The sequence below is a fragment of the Acinonyx jubatus genome, chromosome B3 (assembly GCF_027475565.1).
Source record: "Acinonyx jubatus isolate Ajub_Pintada_27869175 chromosome B3, VMU_Ajub_asm_v1.0, whole genome shotgun sequence".
In the NCBI taxonomy this organism is placed as follows: domain Eukaryota; kingdom Metazoa; phylum Chordata; class Mammalia; order Carnivora; family Felidae; genus Acinonyx; species Acinonyx jubatus.
In genome coordinates this window covers 138,961,909-138,985,306 of record NC_069386.1, presented here as the reverse complement: position 1 = coordinate 138,985,306, position 23,398 = coordinate 138,961,909, and the positions used below count along the sequence as shown (strand labels likewise).

Genomic DNA, 23,398 nt, shown 5'->3' with positions numbered 1-23,398 from the left:
CAGCCCAGTCCTTAAAATTGCATGCTAGGGCACATTTTATTGTTATTAAATTAGGGGTGGGGGTTTGGACTGGGAGTTCACAGCGCTCTAAGTTGTTGGTGTCTTCGCCCCACCCAAGACCTTGGGGGCGAGCTAAAACTCCATGTGTCCCCCAAGGAAAAGGCCCCGAGGGAGGCGGCGCGCCGGGAGGCGTCACCGCCCAGCCAGTCGCTGGAGTGCAGCCGCCGGAGCCCGGCCTGGGGGCGGGGTGGGGTGGGTGCAGCTGGGCTCGCCCGCGAAGCCCAGCCCTGAGCCAGGCCCCGACCCGCCCTGGCCGCCTCCCGGCCCAGACCAGAGGAACCCTGAGATGGGAGAGGGGTCCAGCGCCTGGCGCTCCCAGCCATGGAGGCAGATCATCACATAAGACGAAGTTGGCCGCGGCCTGCGGAGGGATGGGGCGCGGGGTGAGGGAGATGTCCACGCGGCCGAGGCCTGGCCTTGTCCCCAGGCCACGGACAGGCCCCCACAACTCCTCTTGTCCTCGCCGGCTGGAGATCAAACGGCTGACAAGGCAGCTGTGTCCTTCCCAGTCTGACGGGAGATTTCAAGTCCTGCCCTGGGCGGAGGCGCACTGGGGGTGGGGGTGGGGATGGGGGTGGATGCTTACTTGCAGGTGTCAGTAGTTGTCAGGGGGGTGAGAGGGGACTGGGGGACCGGAGGGGGTCACCCACCCGAGTATCTTCAGCGATCCAGCCACGCCCACTTCTGGGCCAACCCGTGCATGTCCCTCTCCCACGCGGAGCACCCTATCCCCTGACCCCTACGCTTCCCGCAGACCCAGGCCTCAGGGAGTGGGACCCGTGTTTGACCTCAATGAGTTTATGGGGGAAAGGCACAGATTCGGGTGAATGAATATTCCCTCCGGAATGGGACTCACACAAGGTCTCACGTTCCCTTTTCCCCCAGTTGTGCTCTTAATTCTTTCCTTCTCTTACTGTCTTTTATTTTGTCGGCGTGGCTCTCCCAGAGTGTGTAATATAAGGATTTCTATAGGAGACATTTTTTGGAAGTTTAACCCCGACCCCCCCCCCCCCCCAATAAAACAAAAGTAAAAACAGCTAAGCTCTTCTCCAAGGGGGTGAAATAAACTGACCATGTCCCCTTGTCGACCTCAGTCCACTCAACACAGCCCTTCCTCCCTTCAGTCCAAAAGAGCTTTTGGCGGGGTAGGTGGGGACTAGCGTTGATTCAACTAACTTCCACGCACTCCCTACTCCTCCTTCCTTCTCAGGGGGTCCTGCTCCCCGGAGGGGAGGAGGGATGAACAGGGTTTTCTTTTATTTAAAAATACCCTCCTACTCCTCCCCTTTTGCGCTGCGGGTGCACAGGGAGAAGAGGAGCGCCCAAAAACGCTGTTTGCACGTGTGGCCGGCCTGGACGAGTGTGCGCACGGGCGAGTGTGTGTGTGTGTGTGTGTGTGCGTGCGCGCGCGCGCGCGCGTGTGCCTCTGTGTGTGCTTTCTTGTTCTCTTACAGGGTACAATGTTAAAAAGCCACCGCTAGTCGCCCCCAGTGCTCCGACTCTCTGGGTCTTTTTGTCTCTAGTGCAGATTAAACGTCACGTCCGCACTTGAACTTGAATTTTATCCCATTGTACAGAGGCAGCCCCAGCCATAGAGAGACCGAGAGCTCCCAGAGAACCCGGACTCCGCCATCTTCACGTTGCAATCTATAGCTCCCAGTCCGCGCCCGCACCGACCCAGGCGCACTGGGCGAGCCGCCCCTCAGCCCCGCTCCCCCCGGGCCCGCGGCGCCAGGGGAGCGCTGGGGAGCGCTCGCGGGGACCCGGCAGCTTCTCCGGCCGGCGCCAGCCTGCCAGGTGAACTGGGAAGGAGCCGCTCCTGGAGTCCCCCCAGAGCCTCGGAAGGGTCAGTCTCTGAGAAAAAAACAGGCAGCCCGCAGAAAGCCCAGAAACAACCGAACCCGGGCAGTTTTACATTGCTTTGGGTTTTTTGAGGGGGCGGGGTGAGGGGGTACGAGACAAGTCCCCAAGTTTTCTTTGCTTTTTTTCCCTTCTTTTATTTTTTATTTGTTTGCATTTTTCTCCCCCCCCACCCCCCCCCCCCACCCCCCCCCACCTCCTGGTAGAAGTGCGCTTTCCACCTACCAGACCCTGAAAGAAAGTGTCAGGAGCCGGTGCAAAATCCGGTTTAAGTTCAAGAAGACATTTGGAAGTCCAGGAGGCCAAGCAGTTTGAAGAAGTGTAAGCGATTTTTTTTTCCTTGAAAAGAATATATTTTTAAAGAAACCAGCCAGTCCGCGGCAAGCAACAGCAGATTTTTTTTTTTTTGCCTCTTTCTCCTATTTTAGATCGAGAGATTTTTCTTTTCTTTTTTTCCTTCTCTTTTTCTTTTTGCAAACAAAGCAAAAAACAGCATAGAAGAAAGAGCAAAATAAAGAAGAAGAGGAGGAGGAAGAGAGGGCAAGAGAGGAAGGGGGAAAAAAAAACACAAAACACCAACCCGGGCAGAGGAGGAGGCGCGGCGGCGGCGGCGGCGGCGGCGGCGGCGGCGGCAGCGGCGGCGGCTCGGACCCCCTCCCCCGGCTCCCCCCATCAGTGCAGCTCTCCGGGCGATGCCAGAATAGATGCCGGGGCAATGTCCCGCCGCAAACAGGGCAACCCGCAGCACTTGTCCCAGAGGGAGCTCATCACCCGTAAGTGTCCGCTGCGTGCGCGCCAGGGGCCGGAGGATGGGGCTCCGGGTGCCCGGGGCTGGGTACACCGAGCCGGGCGCTGCCGGGCCGAGCGCTGGGGCCGCCCGCGGGCTCACAGAGGCAGCTGCGTCGGCCCAGAGCATGGTGGGGGGCGGGGGGGGCATAGGAAAGTTTCTTTGCAGCCCCGAGAGTCGGAGCGCTGCGCAGGCAGACGCGCCTCGGGCTCGAGGGCCTGCGGAGCGGGCTCCGGGCCGGGGAGGGGGCGCGCAGGCTGGAGGAGGTGTGTGTGCACGCGGAGCCTGGCTGGACGCTCGCCCCTCCGAGCGGCGTGTGTGGCGGCGGCGGCGCTGGTGGCGGGGTTTGGAGAGGAGGGGGAGGGGGCTGGGGGAGCGGAGGGGGAGGGGGGAGCCGGGAAGTGGGGAAAAGTTGGCGAGCGCGTGGGTCCGCTCTTACGGCGCGGGCGGAGGAGAGCGGGGTGCGCTCCGGCCTAGGGGAGATGCGGGGCTACGGGCCGCCGGCGGCCCCGAGTCCCCGGTCGCTGCACTCGGCCGGGCAGGGCGCCGGCCACGCCGGTCCTAGCATTCCGCTGCCGCCTTTCTCTCCCCTCCTCTTGCTATTTGCAAAAGAATCCAGCTGCGCGGCTGTTTGCTGGGCTCTTGCCTCCCCCCCCCCAACACCCCATTTCCCCACCTCCGTCTGTCTCCTGGGATGATCTTGTCTTCTATCCCCCACTCCAAAAAAAGGTGGGGGGATTGGGGGCTGGTGAAAAAAACCCCGCCACGGGGAAAAAGAAGGATTGCCAGCCAGGATTGGTAAGACAGGGATGTGCTTGTAAAATAGGGAAAAAAAAAAAAAAAAAAAAAAGAAAAACAAAAAAAAGAAGAAAAAAGAAAAGGAGAGAGACCTATCAATCTCTTACCCATCTTTCTATCTCAGTATGTTTCATCTCGCTTCTCTAAATAAACAAGGCAGGTCGCCGTGGAAATCCGCCGGCTGAAATCGTGTGGATTTCCAGCAAGGGGCCGGGCAGGCAAAGTCAGGCAGCGGGGCAGAGACGCAGCAGTTTCCAGCGCCCCAGTTGGGTTTATTTAGAAAGGGGAAAAAGCGAGCGCGAGCCGGCCAGGTACGGTGTTTGCAGGGGAGCTCGCCCCGAGTGCCCGCACAGTTGCAGGGGGAAGGACGGCTCGCAGCGATCCCGGCCCGGCGCAGCCCGCGGGGCCGCTGATCCGCGGCGCGCGAACATCTCCCCGCGGTCCTTTTTCTCGCGGTGCCTACCTAGATCGCCATTGCTTTCTTTCTTTCTTTCTTTCTTTCTTTTTTTTTAATTGCAATAGAAATAAAACATCCTCAGGGTGCCATCGCGACCATGGACAGGTTGTGTTCCTGGAATCGTCCGAGCACCTCGTCGGGCTGGGGCCGGGCAGCCCGCGCGGAGGTGGAGAGGGCTGCGCGCCCAGCCGCAGCCGAGGACTGGCTGCGGGCGGCCGAGAGCCGAATATTTATGTTATATTTTAAAAAATTTAAATAAATAAATAAATATATAAAGGGGCTCTCCCCTCCCCTGAACACCCAGCATAGGAGCCATCTGCTCGGAGCATTTGCTGCTGCCGTCTCTCCTTTGTTACAGCAGATACATTAGTAAGAATTTGTAGATTTATTATTGTTTTTTTGGGGAGGGGAATAGATTTTAAAGCGGGGTTCGCCTTGGGAGAGGGATGCGTTTTTGGTGGGAGGGAACAGAACTTCCCTTTTATTTTGCACCATTGAAGACTCACTGGTTGCATTTAAAACAAAATGTTTTACAACCAGACTTGAGCATGGTTTGATTAAGGTCCCTTTTTGGCTGGTTGACATTCTGTCCTTTTACCAAGCCAGTAGCCATCAGCTTATGCCTCTGCGCCCCCCCACCCCCTTTAGATGGTGGACTGGTGGTTACAATGTCTATATTGGCAGAGGTTAATTTCTCTAGGAGGCAATTTGCCCCTCCATACCCTCTGTGTAATTGTGAGGGGTTTTGAGGAGGGGGAAGTTGAGGGGGGGTGTTCGGGCAGTGGGGAGCAATCTTAGGGCTGCATCGCCAGGCTGGAAGCAGCGAAAGGAGTCGGGAGTGTTTGCAGTTGTGTTTAAGGGGGGGAAGAAGCAGGTAGGTTTGTTTTGCCTTTGCTCTCTCCTCCTCTGGCATTCCTGGGACAACAGGAGAAAGCCCTGGTCAGGAAGACTGGTGGCAGCTGGGCGTGGGGGACAAGGCGTGCCTGGTGCAACATCCTTCCATCCTTCATTTGTTCCCCCTCTGTCTCTCAGCCTTGCTTGGAGTGGTGCTGGGGACAGACAGCCGCTGGCTGCCACTGGAGCAGGGCGGGAGGGAGAAGAGAGAGGCAAAGGAAAAGAGGGGCGAGAAGGAAATCTTGCCTGCCTTTCAGGGGCACATGGAGCTCAGGGCATGTGCAGGGGGTCAAGCAGAGAGAGTGGTCCAACCAGTTTTCAGACAAGGCTATTTATGATCAAAAAGCAGCTGGCTTTTCTGTTTGTCCTGTGTCACCCCGGGAGGTGGGAGGGCAGAAAGGGGAATGGCAAGAATTAGATGCAGTTTAGGCTGCGTGGCCTGTAGAAGTGTCTCTACACAGTGATGCAGGAGTCGTGGGTTTAGGGTGCTGGAGAGCCCTGGCCAGCAAAATGAGTGCTGTCACAGCCCTGACCCAGGGTTCGCATTTTAGATTTTAAATGTGAAAGGGACTGCCCCAAATGTGGTGTGTCTTCAGTGGGGTGGCAGCCCGTGGTTCTTTAGAGACGATGCAACTTAGCATAACTGCTGGTCTGGGAAACGGGAAGAGCACAGAAATAGCAGATAATCTTGGGGGGGGGGGTAGAAGAGCTCTGTAGTGAGCTGGTTAGATATACAGTCAGGGACGGAGAGAAGTATAAACCAGTGTGGGGGACAGCTGGGGATGGAAACCTGGGCTTCTGGTTTGTTTCAAAATATTTGACCCAGATGGGTATGGCTTTTAGAACCGGAGGACAGACACAGCTATTAATAAAAACAAACACAAAACAACACAGTGACAACAGTGAGGAGGGAAGAAGAAGGGGGCAGTGGCTGACCAGGCAGAGGGAAGGGTTGTGAGCCCACTGTGCCAGACAGGGAGAGTAGGGGGAATGAAATGCAGTCCAGTCCATGAAGGAGCTCCAAGGCTTTTCAGAGAAAATAAGATGTCCATGGCAAATTATACAACCCTAGCGAAGGTGATTTTTCAACAACCTACCAACAGGTTTCCTTGGAAGATCAGTGATTTTCTGTATGAATTCACGATTTTGCAAAACAACTAGAGACCCAAGGTTTGACACGGGAAGTTAGGCTAACTGTGTTAATTTCACGGTTGCCTTTTAAATTGGGTTTTGCTGTGGCTGTGTGTTTTGGAGGTGGCTGGCTTCACAATGACCTTAACTCTCTGGGGTATAGTGTATCTCCAGTTATCCACAGTCTTTCAAGATTGGGCCTCCGATAAATTTCACAAGCCATGGGCCCCTCTTTTTTTGGGGGGGGTGGTGGGTAGGGGGAGTGAAGTTTGTCTCCCACTCTGCACAGAAGGGAACCCCATATCATTAGAAGTGTGATATAAGTCAGCTGCTCTGATTCCACGGGAGAATAAAAATGTGTTCATCAGAGGTGTTATGCCAGGCTGATTTTATTCATTTGTAATTCACACCTGAGAGAAAACAGCCGTGAGCGTATTTTAACAACCCTTAATATTTTTAAAGGGTATTCTTTCCCTCCCTGAATATTATGTACATATGCATATTTCTTCCTTTAAGGGTGGGAGCTTGCTATCTGCCCGGACTTTGGCCTTGGCGATTTTTGTCTGGCCTTCAAAATATTTCGTAACCGAAAACGAATCATTTCTCAAGTGCTGGAGCGAATGCGGTGGCTTTGGTGAAGCCTTAGGAACATGGAGGGAGGCTGGGGTCAGACGGCTGGGGTGGGACACTTTGCTGACCACAGTGCAGGACCAAAGGGGGCTTCGTGACTGAAGAGAAGGCCAGCTTTAGGTGCATCTGACGGTAATTGGCGTTAGGTCTCAGGTCAGATGGAAACACGCAGAGCGGTTCGTTTACAGATGCCAGCTGCTGACTGTGGAGCGCACCAGTTTCTAGTGCCTTACCACAAGCGAGCTCTCGACGCTTTGAGCTTAGAGCATGTCTTCGACCAGCCTTTCCTTTTCTCCTTTTTCATCTCCCTTCCTGATTGCTTTGCATTCTCTGTTGCTTGTTGTGATAAAATACTTTTCCAAAACAAACTTTCAGTTGAATTGGCTTCTGGTTGATGGCAAGCCTGAAACGCCGCGCCGTGCCTGGTGCCACTTGGCAGCTAGGGGGAGCTCGGTGCCCGTGTCATGCCTTGGCGCCTCGCTACAATGGGCCAGGAGCGAGCTTCCGTGGGTTTCCACCCGCTGCCGCCGCACTTTGCATTGCTGCTGCAAAATGTCTTAAGTGTGAAGTTGTAATATTGATTTTCCTGCAGAGATTTGAGCGGGACAAAAATGAGAATATAAGTTTGAGAAATCATTTTCAAGCTATTGGCATTGATTTACAAGCCCTCACCAGGCAGATGGGGGCCTTTTTCTTTTTTCTTTTCCCGATTTTTTTTTTTTAAACAGTTAGAATGGTTAGTTCGAACGGGTGTGTTTCCCCCTATTAGTCTGTGGTCTTGACTTTCTGCAAATTCCATTAGGCTCTTAAGGCATCCGTGATCAGATTGAGGGCGGGACTCTGGGAAGAGTATACATCATTTTGTCCATTTCTGTGTTGTATGTCAGAGACCCGGGGAACGGTCAAGAATCACTGCTTTTGGGAGTCATGCTCCTAAAACAGCTTGATGAATGGAAATCCTTTTAGCTCAGGTTTTATAACACTTGGATTCTCAATTCCATTTATTAGGTAATGTTCCCACTGTACTAAGGGAAATAGCACCATTCCCCAAAGATATCAAATGCCAACTCAAATAATGTGTAAAACTTTGTTTGGAAGGAGTATAGGCTTGCTAGACCCAGCGTTGCTAATACCTTTCACCCCCAACAGTGCCCTTAATGGATGGCTCTTAATGAGACTCTTTCTCTCCTAAACATGTAATTTAGTGCTGGGGCATATATGTGCTTTTGATCACGGGGTTTCTGGATCTATCATGTCTTCTCCAAGTTCAAGAAATCTGCAGACAGCACAGTTAACCCCGAGTCTTGTGCTTGAGTTCAGTATATGGGCAGAAGAGGTTGCCCTGAGACTGGAAAGAGTGCTTTATTCTAACCTGAAAGAGAAATAAATTAGGTCAGACAAAAGCCTAGTGCTGTCATCAGCTGAGAAAGAGGCTTCACTCTCCAGTGCGGAGGGCCAGCAATTTATCTGATGATTTCTCTACTTCATTCAATGTTTGAATTGAGCCAGTCGCGAGCATATCGCGGCTCATTTGACAACTCAAGATGAAGTGGCACAGTCACCTCACAGCCTTGGGCTGGGCAGTGGCCTTCGGCCTGCAGAATATCGTTAAAAAAATTCAGTTTAGAAATAGCCAATCCTTCACCTTGGAACTTGGGAGAGTTTCGCGAGCTGTAACTGAACACGGACTGCAGATATGACGGTGCTTGACAAAAACAATGTATGTGGGGAGGGTAGAGATGGGGTTCTTGACCTTTGGGGACGGCCTCCTGCATCCCGTGTGGCTAGAGGAAGGCCCCTCTGACTGTCCCGTTAGGGCCTACCTTTAGCGGAAGCTCTCTGAGGACTTGGGACTCCAGGTTTAATGCTGGGGTCACATCTGGGAGGACAAGGAAAAATAAACGCTCCTTGGGGACTGCACCCAGCACCACACGGTCAAGTTGCTGATGCCGGCTGAGCATCCTTCTCTGAAGGTGGTGGTAGCTGTAGGCACACTGACGTATTTTTTCATGGGGAGAGGGCACAGAGAGATACTGGGAATGAATGAATGCCACCCAGCTGCTCTGAGTATGGCTTTGTCGCTTCGCAGTGCTCTCCATTTACTCACACGATCGGGTCTGGGGTCCTGCGTGCCCTGTGGGCCCCCCCACCCCATTCCCTCTTCCCACAAATCTCTCTTCCTTTCCAGGGAGGCAGTGAGATCTGCTCGTGTTCTGGTCCCCATTTCTCTACCCCTCCCCAAGAAAAGCTGTTTGTTGATTGCCTCTTGAGCAGTACTTTCCCCAAGGCGTGTATAAAAAGTGCCAAAAGCAGGCTATTTGGAGACCCGCGAAAGCACAGGGACACACTTCTTTCGTCTACTGCACGAGCCAGTGGGGGGGGGGGGGGTGCGGGGGGTGGGGAACAGCATCGGTTTTACTGGCAAAAGTGACACCAGATCGAGGTTTGATTAATGGTGCTGCGTTCACCGGGACTTTGCGTCCGGCATTTTGACACACGCAAGTCTTTTGTGTAGTTGCTGAAATTCAAGAAATTCATTCATTCTTTCTTTCTTTCTTTCTTTTTTTTTTTTTTTTCCCTCTAAGAGAGCTGATAATCTGCTTGGGTGTTGAATTAGCCAGCCCGAGTTATTTTACTAGAGTGAAATCCCAGACCACACAAAATTAAGTAACTTCAAAGTAAAAAAAAAAAAAAAATCCTCTGTTGTATACAACTTTTTTTTATGACCTCCTTCCACTGAACTGCAGAAATACAAATACATTTGTGAATGTGCTGGTGAGTTCTCTACTAAAGCAACGCGCATAAATGACTCGAGAAAGTTGAATGCCAGTGTTGCTGTGATTAGCGTGTGCTTCAGAAATGGATGTGCTGCTAAGAAAAAAAAATTTTTTTTTTCATGGGGTCATGTTTAAATTTCTACCTTGGAAAGGAGATGTTGAAAATGGCTTCTGTCCTTCCTCTGTCGCTCTCAGCCTCACAGAATGTCCTCCGGCTAAAGGCTTACAGGCTGGTGTCCTGTAAGGGTCCTTCTTTTCTGCTTAGCACCTTTGAAAAAGCATAGCATTAAATAAAACAAATCTCTTCATTTGGCCTCAAAGCGTGCTTTTATATCCTGTCATTATGAGCCCTGTTGTGGCTCTGCAGATTTAAGGCATTTGCAGCTTTGTGGACTCTGCTGAACGTGCTTGGAAGGGTTTCTATGGTGGTAAATCTTTTTTCTTTCTTTCTTTCTTTCTTTTTTTTTTTTTTTTTTTTTTTTACTTTTAAAGCAACTATTTTATTTATCAAAACATAAGTCACTCCATTCTCTGGTTTTGTGGAGTTGGCTTTTTATTAGTAACCTTTTAGTCATGGACAGGATCTGTGAGCGCACCTGAACGCTGTTTTCTTTATTCATTTCGCCCTTTTTTTTTCTTTGGCTGCCTTTGAATGTGTGAGACCAGGCCCCCTGAGCTCAGTTTTTGGAGTTCTGGAGAGGTGGATGCGGTGGGGGGGAAGGGAAGGTCGGGTGATGGTCTTCAGTGCAAGTTGGGATGTTTTTCAAGGAGCTGTTGTTGAAACCAGGCTGGGTTGTGTAGGGCAGTGTGTGCGTGTGGGGGGGTCCTCCTCCCACCCTCAGACCTCCCCATCCAGCCTCTGTCACAGGGCTGGGTGACTGAGATTCTTCCTGTACCCCCAACAGGAATCCCCGCCTTCCTGGAATGCAGGCCAGACTCAGGCCTTCCCCTGCAGGCCCCGTCAGCCAGACCCCAGGTCATGTCCACGGGTTGCCCAACAAGGAGGTGTCTTCAGTCTTCTCCCTGTCTTCCTACCCGGCTGCCAGAAATCTTGACAGTTTCACTGGAGGCTCCAGCAGGGTTTGGTGTGGAGCAGAAGGGGCCTGGTGGGGTGGTGGCCCCCACGTGTGCCCGTCCTGACAGCGGATTTGAGGGCGGTAGACAGGAGGCCTTTGGAGCATCTGGGAGAGGCACAGGGTCTCGGCCAGCAGCTCTGAGACCTGGACCGGCTGCACTGCTCAGTCCTCCCGAGAGGGCAGGGGGTCAGGTGAAGGAGCTCACCTGTGCCAGGAGGCCTGCTTATACCTGCCAGGCTGTGTCCTCCCAGGGCCAGAGGCCGCCCTCGGCCTTGCTGGCTGCAGGAATTCGGTGGGCAGACGGGGCTGGGGCCCGGAAGGTGGCTCCCACCCTCAGACGTGTTCTAACCCCTCCTGGCCCCGTGAGGCCATTCCTCCTAACGCATGCCTGGCTGGGCTGACGTTCTGCTCTTATCTCCGCTGCCTCTGCCGGGCACTTCATTATTCCCAATGTTCGGAGAACTTCATAAAACCTCTTGTCGTGCCTTTAAGCGCCATCTAGTCATAGATTATTTTCTCCACCAAGAATTGATTCCTTCTCTCTCCCATCCACCCGTCTCCTTCCTCCCCTCCCCACGGTTGTTATTTTCTCTTGGATCCAATAAATTAAAAATTGATGGCAGCTCAGAAAGTGTTGTGCTCCGTCGAGTGCGCGTGTTGGTGGCAGTGTCAGTGCTGCCTGGAGTCTCGGCCCCTCCCGGAACGTTCTCGGGGAGGAGAATGAAAAGATCCCTTCACAGATTATTGGTGAGCATGGCTTCCGTCTTCGTAGGAAGCAGGTGTAAAGTCTCCAGTCGGACGCAGAGCTCTGGCGGACAGATGCTGAACATTTCTCGTAAACACGTGTACACATCGTGATGGCGGCTGTGACGTTGGTGGCACACGATTTTAAGAGCCTGGCACCCCTCCCCCCACATCCTTCTCCTACCCACTCCCCCATCACCGAAACAATAATTCTTCATAGGTTTCTCTTGGACTGGGGCTTAGCGGTTAGGGATTTGGATTTGAATCGGTGCAGGGTAAGGGCGACATGGGCCTGTGTGCTGTATGTGAAGCAATGCACACACACTCTGGGGACAGCAGGCGGTCGGCCCCTTGGCTGGAATCCCCCAAAGGGCAGGTGCATGGGCAGTTGTTACAGATGGACCAGGGCGGGTGGGGCCCTTGGAGCCCTGCGTGTGGGGGAAATCACTGGCCAGGTAAGGCCCTGCTAAGCCTTTGCAGCTGCTGGGGGGTCCTGTTGGCTGCTTGGCCGGGTCGGTGTTAACGATGTCTTTCCATTTCTGTCTTCTGCCCCAAATTCCTTCCCAGCGGAGCTAAGGCATGGGGGAGTTTGTCTTAGGCTCAAGCGCTTCCCCATCTACTTGACAACAAATAACCATTATTATTTGCGAACCCTGATTTCATTGCTTCTAAATGCGTTTATCAGCTGGGAGGAGGCCTACCCTTGTAAATAAAATGTGGTTTTGTTGTAAAAGAAAATTAACTCTGTGTGTGTGTGTGTGTGTGTGTGTGTGTGTGTGTGTTTGAGAGGCAGGATATGTATTTGTCTGGGAGCTTTAGGATTTCGTAGTTCAGAACTCACCCCAATGTGACAGCTGACCCTGCGTCCACTCGTTTTTCCTCTTAATAAGTCAAACATTTTAGCAATCCCTGTACTTTATTTGGCTCATAATAGTGAGAGCAGCAAGCAGTATTTTCCAGAGCTGCCTGACAGTTGGGGAGCTTTTCACGAAAGCAGAAATCCTCCCAGAGGAAGGACCTCATCTCTGCCTTCTTTCTTTAAGGCCTGAGTTTGCCGGACAAGGCAGCCTGAGGGGCTGGTTTGTTGGGTGGGTCTGGGAATTCGAAAAGCTGTTTTTGTTGTGTGTCTTTTCTCTTTCCTGGTGGTTTGTTGTCTCTGGGTGACCATTTGGGCCGCTCCGGCTCTTCCAGCAGAGGCATGGGGTCAATGAGCTGTGTGGGGCCCTGAGGCCCCAGGTGCCCGCAGGACAGGGAAAGGAGGGTTCCCGGAGGGCCAGACGTGTCTCCCTTTGCCCTTCCTTGAGCGTGGCCAAGTGGCTTTTTCTCCTTTTATTTCTTCCAGCGTCGATACGGTTCTAAGAAGGGACGCACACGCGCGAGTGCACACGCACCCCACACACCCGGCTTGGTATCCGCCTGTCGACGGAAATGAAACCACAGCCCGTCTTTGGGGGTGTCTCCGAGGGCTGTGAGCACAAGCCTCCAGGCTCAGCCAGCTGTCTCGGTCCACCCCCTGCGACCCAAAACTTGACAGTTGAGGGGTTCATGCTGACTCTGTTCCCTGAACTTTGGGGGTGATGTTGCCACCTTCCTGGGAAGTATCTCACCTGGCAGGGCCCCACACCCCAGGGCTGGAGAGAGGAAACCCCATTCTTGGAGCTGTCATCTTTGAGTTTGACTTTCAACACTGACAGTGGGAGGCAAGATTTGTTTGTTTCTTTTGCCCCTGGCCCTCCCTAGGAGGCCGCTAGCTGGGCCCTGGGCCCTGGGTCTGGGAAGTCAGGGTTCAGAGCTGTTCTGTGGGACACCCTGCAGGGCTGGCTGCCCAGGAGGCTTGGCTGCAGAGGGGGGCTGGGGGGAGGGGCGGTGCCCAGAGTCAGGACTGCAGCACAGTGAAGGGTTTTGGATACTTTCAAACTCAGTGCAGGGTATTCACAGGGCCTGCTGCATGAGGAAAATGAAAAGGCGGAGAGAGCCAAATAAAGGAAAGAAAACCAGATGTTGCCAAAAAAAAAAAAAGAGAGAGAGAGAGAGGTTGAGAGAGGGAGAGAAAGGAAAAAAGTGTTGGTACCCAGTCCTTAGCAAAGGATAGTAGGCAGAGTCAGGAGAGCTTGGGGACAGGCAGGCTTCCTTGACCTTTGCTAATTCTGAAAGAAGTCTGTGTTTCTTTTGAATTAAAGGGATGAATTGAAATCACGTAGCTTAAACGCTGGGAGCAGAGAGGAGGTGTTGGAGCTTTCTAGAGCTCCTCCCAGGGGAGCGGACAGACAGGGCTGAAAAAGTTAATGAAAAGCAAAACAAAACACAACAAGGAAAAGAAAGATTAAACTATTGAGCAGCAGGAAACACCTCCCGGTCCTCAGCGAGGATGGTCACGCTGGAAGGGTGGCCGCCTCGGTGACGGTGACGCAGCAACGTGCCAGGCCTACTTGCGAGTGGCAGTTCAGACAGGACTGGGTCCAGCCACCCTTCCCACCACGGAGCTTGGAGCTTGCCCCGTCTGTCGGAATGCTCTGTTTCATTTTGTACTTTTTTTTTTTTTTTTGCTTTTCATCTCATTTCCTTTGTGCTTCTCTCCTTTTTTTTTTTTAACAAAACAATATTTTGACATCCTCCTCCTATTTATTAGAGCTCCCTCTCTAGAAATGGCGCACAATACATCCTTATATTACTAAAGAACTGTTTTCACAGCCCTCTCCTTTGGCTCTGAAATTATGTATATGTAATTGGTAATTAAAGGTGCGAGCTTTTCAATATAAACAGTATTGCTCAATGTTAGATCATTAAAGGGAAAAGAAGCACCGAATAATTACCTTTTTTACATTCTGACAAACCGTTCGCAGGAATCTGGGTCCCCCCTACAACCACCGTTCGGGCGTGAGGGTTGTGATTACATTTGAGCCATACCAAAGCATCTTTTCATAAAATAAATTGGTAAATTAATTATGTATCCAACTCCTTTTTCAGTAAATTCTTGATTTCTTTTTTCTTTTCTTTTCTTTTCTTTTCTTTTTTTTCTTTTCTTTTCTTTTTTTTTTAGAGTGTAATGAATGGTTCCCAGGGCTGGCTTGGTGAAAACTGTTTCTCTTACCTTTTAGGTTCTTTGTGTTAGAGGTATGCCGGCAACAGATTTAGGATTTCCTCATCTTCGTGGTATTTTTGTGCTGCCATGGGTCTCATGCATGTCTCCGTGTAATTCACGGAGGAATCGGTCTGTTTTTCTGTAACCACAGGCAGGATCTCAAATCGTAACTTCCCTTCCCAGCAACACCCGCGTATCAACCTGTCCACGCGGGTTTGACCATGTTCTGTGGATTACACAGCCCGTTCTAGATTCAGCATCACCCATGGACTCTCACAGGCCCTGAAGAAGCTGTGTTTAGAAAATACAGAACAGTGATTTATATGGAGGATAGAAGATGCCACAGAATTTTTTCCTTAAATTATCTGTTCTTTGGCTCTGGCCCGTCAGTCACTTCACTGCCACGGAATGTGTTTTCCTCCCTTCCATTCCTTCTCTCTGTTCCTCTGTGGTTTTCATCATCCCTCACTAAATACCATGCAACTGAAAATTTACCTGCCTCCTCGGGTCACAGACCTCTGGCTGTCCCTTGGCTTTTCTGAGGACCCCGACACTTGCTCTGTCTTTACGACCAAGTCGTTGGCTCCTGAAAAATTACAACCCAAGTTTGCTCAGACCCCGAGGGAGTGTGCAACCTTGTGGCCCACTTCCCTTATTTATGACACTTTCGGCTGCTGAGCCCTCCAGTTTTCCCCCTGGGGGTTGCTGCTTTTTGAGGCATTTATTGGCTTCAAAATATTTGGGTCCTATGTCCCCTACCAAAAAAAAAAAAAAAAAAAAAAAAAAGGAAATCTATCTGCTGCTAAAGAAACGTGAAAATGTACAGCCCATTGAAAGTGTGGCTTGTCATCTGCCAAGAAATGCGTTTGGAGCCTGAACAGTTTTTTTTGTTTTGTTTTGTTTTTTTTCCTTTTCTTTTTCTGGGAGTGAAAATAAAACCAACCAACAAAAAGGACAGTGGGGGAGTTGATGAGTGTTGGGAAATCTACAAAGCGGTGGAGGGCTGACCAGGAGCAGAGTGTTTGGCAGGAAAGCCGGCTCCCGCTTTCAGCCAGCCGACTCTCTGGGCGTCCTTTCCCCGGCATTGTGTTTTTCTTCAGCATTTCTTTTTGAACCAACACTCACTTGTTGCTTTCTGAGCATGCGGGCTTCTTTCTCTCCTAAGGACTGGCTGCCTGACGCCCGTCTGGGGTTCTGCTTTCTTGTCTGGGGTGCAGCCAGGTCTGAGGTAGAGGAATACAAGCAAGGCTCCCATGAATGGGGAGGACATGAATGAACGGTGGAAGGGAAGGGGGGAGGGGCGGCCGAGCCAGCCCAGGCAGGGGGAACCGGCTGGAAGCTCTCAGCCTCGGCTGCCCACTGGAATCACCTGAGGAGTCTTAAAAAAAAACAAAAAGACAATCTGACGCTTGGATCTCCCTGTAACTGGTCTGGGCTGCTGTCTGAGCACTGTGTGTACGTGTGTGTGTGTGTGGGGGGGGTGTTCGGAGCTCCCCGGGTGATTCTCAGAGGATGTAAAGTGGGAGAGACTCGTCTCTAGCTTGAAGCACTGGGCTCGTGACACTGAGCCTCTTGTGAAAGCGGGATGGGTGTTCTGTGCACACGCACGTGTATGTGTTTACATGCTATGTCTTGGGGGGGGTGCAGGGAGGGGGGGAAATCGACAGCAAATAAACTACAAAGCAGTCAGTTCAGCAGTTAAGTGAAGCAACAAACGGGAGCTGCGGAGTTGCTCCTGGGGCCTCAGTTTGCCCATCTGTGGCTTCCACGGGTCATGCGCGGACTTGGTGACCTCTAGTACCCTGCAGCAGAGGGGCCCCCTCTTGGTGGGGAAGGGTGGGGATGGCCGAGGGGTGCCTGTGATTGCCTAAGCCCATCTCTGTCTTCTCTACCCCCCTCTCCTCTCTCTCTTCCAGCAGAGGCTGACCATGTGGAGGCCGCCATCCTCGAGGAAGACGAGGGTCTGGAAATAGAGGAGCCCAGCAGCCTGGGGCTGATGGTGGGTGGCCCCGACCCTGACCTGCTCACCTGTGGACAGTGTCAGATGAACTTCCCCCTGGGGGACATCCTGGTTTTTATAGAGCACAAGAAGAAACAGTGTGGCGGCAGCCTGGGTGCTTGCTATGACAAAGGCCTGGACAAGGGCAGCCCGCCGCCCTCTTCGCGCTCCGAGCTCAGGAAAGTGTCCGAGCCGGTGGAGATCGGGATCCAGGTCACCCCCGACGAAGATGACCACCTGGTCTCGCCCACGAAAGGCATCTGCCCCAAGCAGGAGAACATTGCAGGTATGGAGCGTTGCACTGGCCAGGGCACCGCTGCAGCCACCTCCCGGGTCCCACGCCTGCCTCCCCCTTCGCTGTGCCGGGGGTCCGTACTGGGAGGATCTGGGGCCTATGGGGATAGGACCACCAGCCAGGGCTGGCCCTTTCTGAGGGGCCACTGTCTGGGTGACCCTCAGGACGAGACAGGCCTGGGGCTTAGAGAGGCACAGCTGGCCGCTGGTGGCTTTGCTTTTGGCAGTGAGACTGTGTTGTGGGGCCTAGTCCATAGGTGGCCGGGAGTACGGAATGGAAATTCGGAAGGCTGACTGGCCCTCGGTTTGCTGGTGTTCTTGGCTCAGTCTCTGGCTGTGCAGCCAGATAGTCTTGGGTTGGCGTCTGTGTTCACGACTTGGACAAATCAGTTTTTCCATCTATGAAATGGAGCTAATGAGACCTATCTCCGTAGGGTTGTTGTGAGGTGGAATGAGGTGTGGCCTGAGGGGAGGGCCTGGCAGGCACTTTGGAACAGGAGCCCTCGTTTCCTCCTCTTCCTCTCTCTGGCCTCAGATTCCCATCTGTAAAAAGAGGTGATCTCAGAGGCCCCTTCTGATGTTGCCTGATCCTTCCAGGAGGTCTAAGGAAGGGCCTGTGGGGACTTGTTGGAGCACCGTGCCCCTCCCCTTTGGCATGCCCACTCAGCTGACCACCTGGACAGCCGACTCTTACCACCTGGACGAGCAAGTGTCAGGTTGCGTCCTCCAGCTGGGTCTGCTCGCCACAGTGAATTGGCACCCGTCGGGCCATGGCTGTGGCACACCAGAGCCTCGTCCGGGGAGCCCACGCTCCGTGCAAGCTTCTGGTTCGTACTTCTGAGCCTGGGAGGCCCAGCAGAGAAAGAGGGCCTTGGTTGCCTAGAACCTACAGAAAGATGGCATCAGGGTGCCTGCAGATGAGGGTTCAAATCCTGCCGGTTGACATTGGACAAGCTGCTTCATGAGTTTAGGACTCAGTTTCCTCATCTGTTAACAGTGGGCGAAAATACCGGTGGGCCTGGGGTGAGGACTGAATGAGCAAGGGGCTCCATAAATGATTTGCTAGCGGAACTTTCCCATCGGGGTCCCCTCTGGTGCCTCAGTGTGCGAGTAGGCGCCGGCTGAGTTTTCGGCATGGCAGCTAGCGGAGGTGCTGGAGGGACCGAGGCTCTGGGTGTTCCTCCTCGGAGGGTGGGCCTGCTGGAGCAGAGGGCCCCATCACCCAGGAGGCAGTCAGGGCGATGCAGGAAGCAAGCCACCTGGCAGCTTGGAGAGGTTGGGCCTCAATGTGCCCATCTGTAAAATGGGATGAATGAGCTCTCTCTTGGGAAGAGATTGTGGTTGTGTGCAGACTCCCACTGGCACATGCCGGGTGCTGGGGAGACCCCGTCAAATCCTACTGGCCTGTGGGCTTTGCCTTCTGGTGGGGGTCCTGGAGTGACCCCTCTCACCTTGTCAAGTTGCCAAGGGCTCTGAGGAGAATGTCCAAACACGCTCAGGGCCATGGTCACGTAAACCCCGGTTTCTCAGAATGCCCTGTGGAGCTTAGTGATGCTGCCTTCGTTAGGGTTGGAACCTCCGGTCGAGAAAGGTGCTGGGTCCCTTAGGTTGGTGTTGTTGGTGTTCCCGTGGCTTTCTTTTCTTTGACACTGGGGGCGTAGTTTTCTCCAGTAGAATAAACAGCAGGCGTCAGTGTCCACAGACCTTTCTGGCACGGGGGGGGGCTTCTGCCCATGAGACTCTGGTCCCTACTACTGTTTCAATGGATGGAAAGGCATTTTGCTTTCACCAAAAACCATCCGAATCCTCGTTTTACGTTGAAGGTATTTCCCAGCGAGAGCCTGCTGATCACTGTGGGCAGGTTTGTTTAAGAAAGCCACCGAATGCGATTTCATAAAAGGCAAAAGTTAATCTGCAAGGCGGCTTTGTCCTCATCCCCCCACCCCTCCCTGCGCCCCTTTTCTCGGGTTCTAATACTGCAGCAGCCCACAGTATTTTTATTTTATGTGTGACGAAAGATATTCTTGGCCTTTTCTGTTCAGCAACAGGACGAATGGATTTCTTCATTCTCGAAGAAATATGTAAAATAATCCCTTAGAAGTCTAAAGAGATATGTTTGTTCAAAGCATTTAAAATGTTATTTTAATCAAAGGCACAAAACAGTCTCCATGCTGTGTCAGCTGAAGACAACCACGATGTCTAAAGACATCATGCTTTCTTTCCAGTCTCCCTTTTCCCTTTTTCCCCTCCCCACTTGGGCACCAACTTTTCTTTTTCTCCTTCCTCTTCTTCTTCCCCTCTTCTTCTTCCCCTCTTCCTCCTTCTCCTCCCCCTCCTCCTCCTCCTTCTTCTTCTTCTTCTTCTTCTTCTTCTTCTTCTTCTTCTTCATTTAATAAAAAGGAAAAGATTAAAGAATAAAACTTCAGTGGCTCCAATGTGTAAAGGAATTTAATATGGTGGGAGCATTAATTATTTTAGCTTAATTGAATTCTGAGGACTTGCATTACTTGCATTTCTGTAGACAAGCCCTGTTTATTATTTCTCTGTGTAGATTAACAGTAAAGGAAACACAGATAACTTTCAGTTATTTATTGTAAAATAAATGTGTCAATTCATGTGTAAAGCAAGCTGCTCAAAGATAATTGAGTCTTTATATTTTAAGAGGGGGACTAGGAATCACAGGCGCTTCTCCGCCCGGGCTTCCGGAAATCCGCACAGCTGCTGCCCAGGCCCGTGGCACCGCTGGCCTCGCCCGGGCCTCCCCTGTTCCTGCTTCCCGTCTGTGCTGGGGAGGGATGCGCTCGAGCAGCCCGTCTGTGCCCTGCTGTGCTTCCCAAGGCCGGTTGCCGGTGAGCCGGTGGCTGTTAACCTCTTGGGTGTTGGTCTCTGGCTTGGCTGTCGCGAGTGAGGTGCTCAGGGTGACCCCGAGTGCCTTTTCTTTCCTGGAACCAACAGTCTGTGTGTTGTCCAGACGGGTTCTAGCCCTCCATGCTTCCAGAGGCGGGGATCCCGAGATGGAGGGGCAGGGCTGGCCTGTAAATATGTGGGCTCCCTTCCACCCTCACGGCCCGCCCCCCCCAGGGTGAGATGGGGGTTGAAATTCGGTCAGTCATTGCACCCCGGTAGGACTCTGGATCAGCCCTTTCCTTGGGACACTGCAGTTTGGAGATGGGCATAAAAGGAGTAGTTAATTATTTCTTTTCTTTTTTTTAATGACAGAGAAGTAGGAGAGTGGCAGGACGAACTTTCTGGACTTTGTATCCTGGAGGGCGTTCATTCTTCGTTCATTCATTCATTCATTCATTCATTCGTTTGTTCATTTACTAAACAAGCAGCTGTTGCTCTTCCCCTGCCCGGAGCCTCCCCACCTGGCCAAGGGGTGACAGAACCCCCAGGGGGTGGGAGCATGGCCTTCTGGGCTGCTTCTCTGTCCCCCTTGGGGGACATGGCGGAGTATGAGTAGGTAGCAATCTCACTCTTGATGTGTGCAGTTACGGCCCTGGGCCCTGCACCTTGGCCCTGTGCTGCGGCCAGGGGAGGTCCATGGTGCCTGTGTCTGAGGCCCATCTGGGGACAGACGGGCGGGGGCGGGGGGGGGGTGGCGCTTGGGCAGAGGTGGGGGCTTCGGCCTGGAGACCTGACTCAGGGCAGGCGTCTGCCTCTGTAGGAGTTCTTCACATTTCCTAAGTCCCCTTCCCACTACATTCTCCCACCTGTGCGGAGGGTTCTGATGGAGCTGGGAGGTGAGGGTAGCAGATCCTGGGGTGGGGGGAGGGGGAGAGGAGGTGGGTTCCGTGGTTTGCAAAGAGCGGGAGTCTCTGAACCGTTATCTGGGACGGGTGACTTGAGGACGGGTGGGGAGAAGGGGGCTTGGGGTGCTTGGGGCTCTCAGCCTGTACCAGGGAGGCCACGTGCTGCCTGCCAGCCTTGGCCGGGTGACCTGACCTTCCAAGCTGCAGTTTCCTCACCCAACAGTAACTGTGGGGCGCGGATGATGTGTGCCTGGCACCCGGCCCACGTGCTGCGGCCTTCCGCCCCCCTCCCCCTCCTCCCCCTCCTCCTCCTCCTCCTCCTCCCTTGCTGGTGCTGTTACCCCAGCTCCATCGTTCCGTGCTGTTAGTGGTGCTAAAGTAGGCCTTCCAGGAATTGGGGAGAAACTTCCATTGGGCTCGGAGAATTCCGCCGTGGGAAACCGAGTCCGCACAGCTGTTGTGTGTCCCCGTCCGCCAGCCATCTTTGGTCACGTTACTGTCATGTGGGGACCGCGGGATAGTGGGTCACCCTGGGGAGGACCGTGGGCAGCATGGGCTTTGGTGGTGGTCGGGAGGGGTGCGATTCCAGACCCCACCCAGGCAGGCCGCCTCACTTTTCTGGGCCTCGGGTTCCTCCCCTGTACCTACTTTTCAGTCCCATGCCAGGGACAGACGGAGGCCTATAGGGCACCCACCTAATGCAGGGTCCCCCTGCAGCCAGATGCCTGACAGGCGGAAGCTTCTAAAAAGCTTTCTGAAAAAGTGTGGACCCTGCTTGAAAGCACGAGGTGTTTGCTCCCCAGTGAGAATCTTGAAAACTCACCTGGGGTATCTCTCTCAGCCATTTACACCGATTCCTCCTTAGAAATCCCCATTTTATAGCCACTGGAGGGAAGGCTCTTGATCACAGGTAATTCGTTTTTACGTGTTATCACCCCTTCCATAACCAAATGGAGCTGTAACCGGAGGAATGAGCCATCAGCTGTCAGTCATAGGTTTGCCTTTTGCCTTTTTTCCCTGTCCTTTCCCCAAACCCCAAATGTCAGATTTCTGGAGAAATGCAGGAGGCAGGCAGCGGGTGACAGGAGGTGGCAGATCCCCCTGGACTGGAAGGAGCAGGCAGTTCCCTGCTGCGATGGCCCCACTCGCTCTGCACATCTTCATCTAGAACCTAAGAAGGGACAGGGATGCACCTGGAGGCAGGAGAGGGGGGGTGGGAGGGGGTCCTCGTAGCAGGCGGGATACAGGCAGGGGACTTGGTTTGGGGTCCCAGTGACCCATCACTAGTCAAAATGTGTTGCAGAAAAGGGCTTCTGATCAGCCAGAGGATTTACATGCCGCTCTGCAAATGTGCACTTCAGACTTTAAAAAAAAAAAAAAAAAAAAGAGATAAATGTGAAAAGGAGAATATTAGCTTGGCCAGTGGAAGAAACTAAATAACTTGCTTGTGCTGGAAAATGGAGATAAACCCCACTTGCAGGGTGTCTTTAAAAACTTGCGCTTGATATATTTAGAGTTGTTATTTTGCCTCCAAATTAAGATTAGTTAAATCCGTGTGTGTTGTAGCATGGATTATATTTTTGTATTATTAAATTGTGACAGCTAATTATTAGTTCTGTCTGCACCAAGGAATAGTGGAGGGTGCTGCCTGAGAGACATGGCCCTGGGGCTAGGCATAGTAGGGCTGACCCCAGAACTTGGGCAGGGCTGGTGGCTGATGGGGAAGAAAGAGGGGGCCTACCTGGTAACCCACATCGTGCTAGGTGCTTTTCTTGGTTTATGTCATCTTGAAATAGATACCAGCCTTAAAACAGATACCTCTAACCCCGCTTTGAAATAGGTATTTCTAACCCCACTTTGAGCTAATGCTTGGAGGGGCTAAGGGGCTTGCCCAAGGTCACACGGCAAAGTGGAGTCAGACTCGACTCTGCCTGGCTACCTCAGGTAGCCCAGGGAATGGAGGTTTCTAGGGAAGCGTAGTCCAACGCTGCCTGGCTGGCGAGACCTGTGGGGGCAGGCGCTACCTCTAGACCCTGTCCAAGGTCTTCAAAGAGCATCCCAGGGTATGATACTTGCGGATATGGCCCAGGGCCTTCAGGCCCCAGAGGTCTTGACCCACGGTCTGTGGTAACATCATACTGTTGTCTGTACTTCGTGGTGAAGGTTTTGGAGAGGTGGGCAGTGGGGAAGAAGGCAAGAAGATATGAATGCAGATGGGTGGATCTGGGCTGGGATTTGGGGTTTGCCAGTGACTTGTTGAATGACCTTCAACCAGTTTTTCACCTCTCCAAGTCCCCATTTCCTGTAGCATGGAGATATCTTTCAGGCTTGTTGCAAGGTTTGATTTAGACCACGTATGCACGCACTAGGTCCTTGTGGAGTTGTTAGCTGTTATTAATAATGGAGAACCACTGGAGGGATCCGTGTGGGGATTGTGGCCTCTTGGCCTGAGCTGGAAGGGTCTCCTTGCTGACCCTCCCATTCTTACCTGGAACTGGTTACTGGCAGGGCTGAGCCCAGACCCCAGTTATCTGGAGTCAGGTGCCCTTTCGCCACACCAAGCCGTTGTGACTGGAGGCAAGCCCTTTTCCCTTGCAGAGACCCAGTTTCCTTACTTGTAAACGGGGGGCCAGAGACTGAAGGTAAATGGTACCAACGGCTGCAGAGTGTCAGCAGCTGTAAACATGACCGTCGCACTGAATTGTAGTTGAAAATTGTATCGAATTAAAAAGAAGACAAGGGACACCTGGATGGCTCAGTCGGTCGAGCGTCCGACTTCGGCTCAGGTCATGATCTCGCGGTTTGTGGGTTCGCGTTGGGCTCTGTGCTGACAGCTCAGAGCCTGGAGCCTGCTTCGGATTCTGTCTCCCTCTCTCTCTGCGCCTCCCCCGCTCATGCTCTGTTTCTCTCTCTCTCTCTGTCTCTCGCTCTTGCAAAAGTAAATAAACATTAACAATAAATAAATAAGTAAATAAATAAATAAATAAATAAAGACAGACAAAAAATCCTAATTAGCTACAGGGTCATTTTGGTTTTTTTCCTCAGGTTTCCTTTAGG

General features: G+C 52.6%; 1 protein-coding gene across 4 annotated transcripts in view; it reads left to right on the top strand.

Moving 5' to 3' along the window:
• Window positions 1-1,557: 1,557 nt before the first annotated feature.
• Window positions 1,558-23,398, top strand: part of BCL11B (BCL11 transcription factor B) — a 97,655-nt gene continuing 75,814 nt past the window's right edge. The window contains exons 1-2 of one of the 4 annotated variants that reach the window (XM_027066587.2): window positions 1,558-2,693; window positions 16,213-16,581. In XM_027066587.2, the coding sequence (XP_026922388.2) occupies window positions 2,636-2,693; window positions 16,213-16,581 (427 nt within the window). In that variant the 5' untranslated portion in view covers window positions 1,558-2,635. The remainder of the gene's footprint in view (window positions 2,694-16,212; window positions 16,582-23,398) is intronic. The other 3 variants (XM_027066588.2, XM_027066585.2, XM_027066586.2) reach the window with 3 other exon arrangements.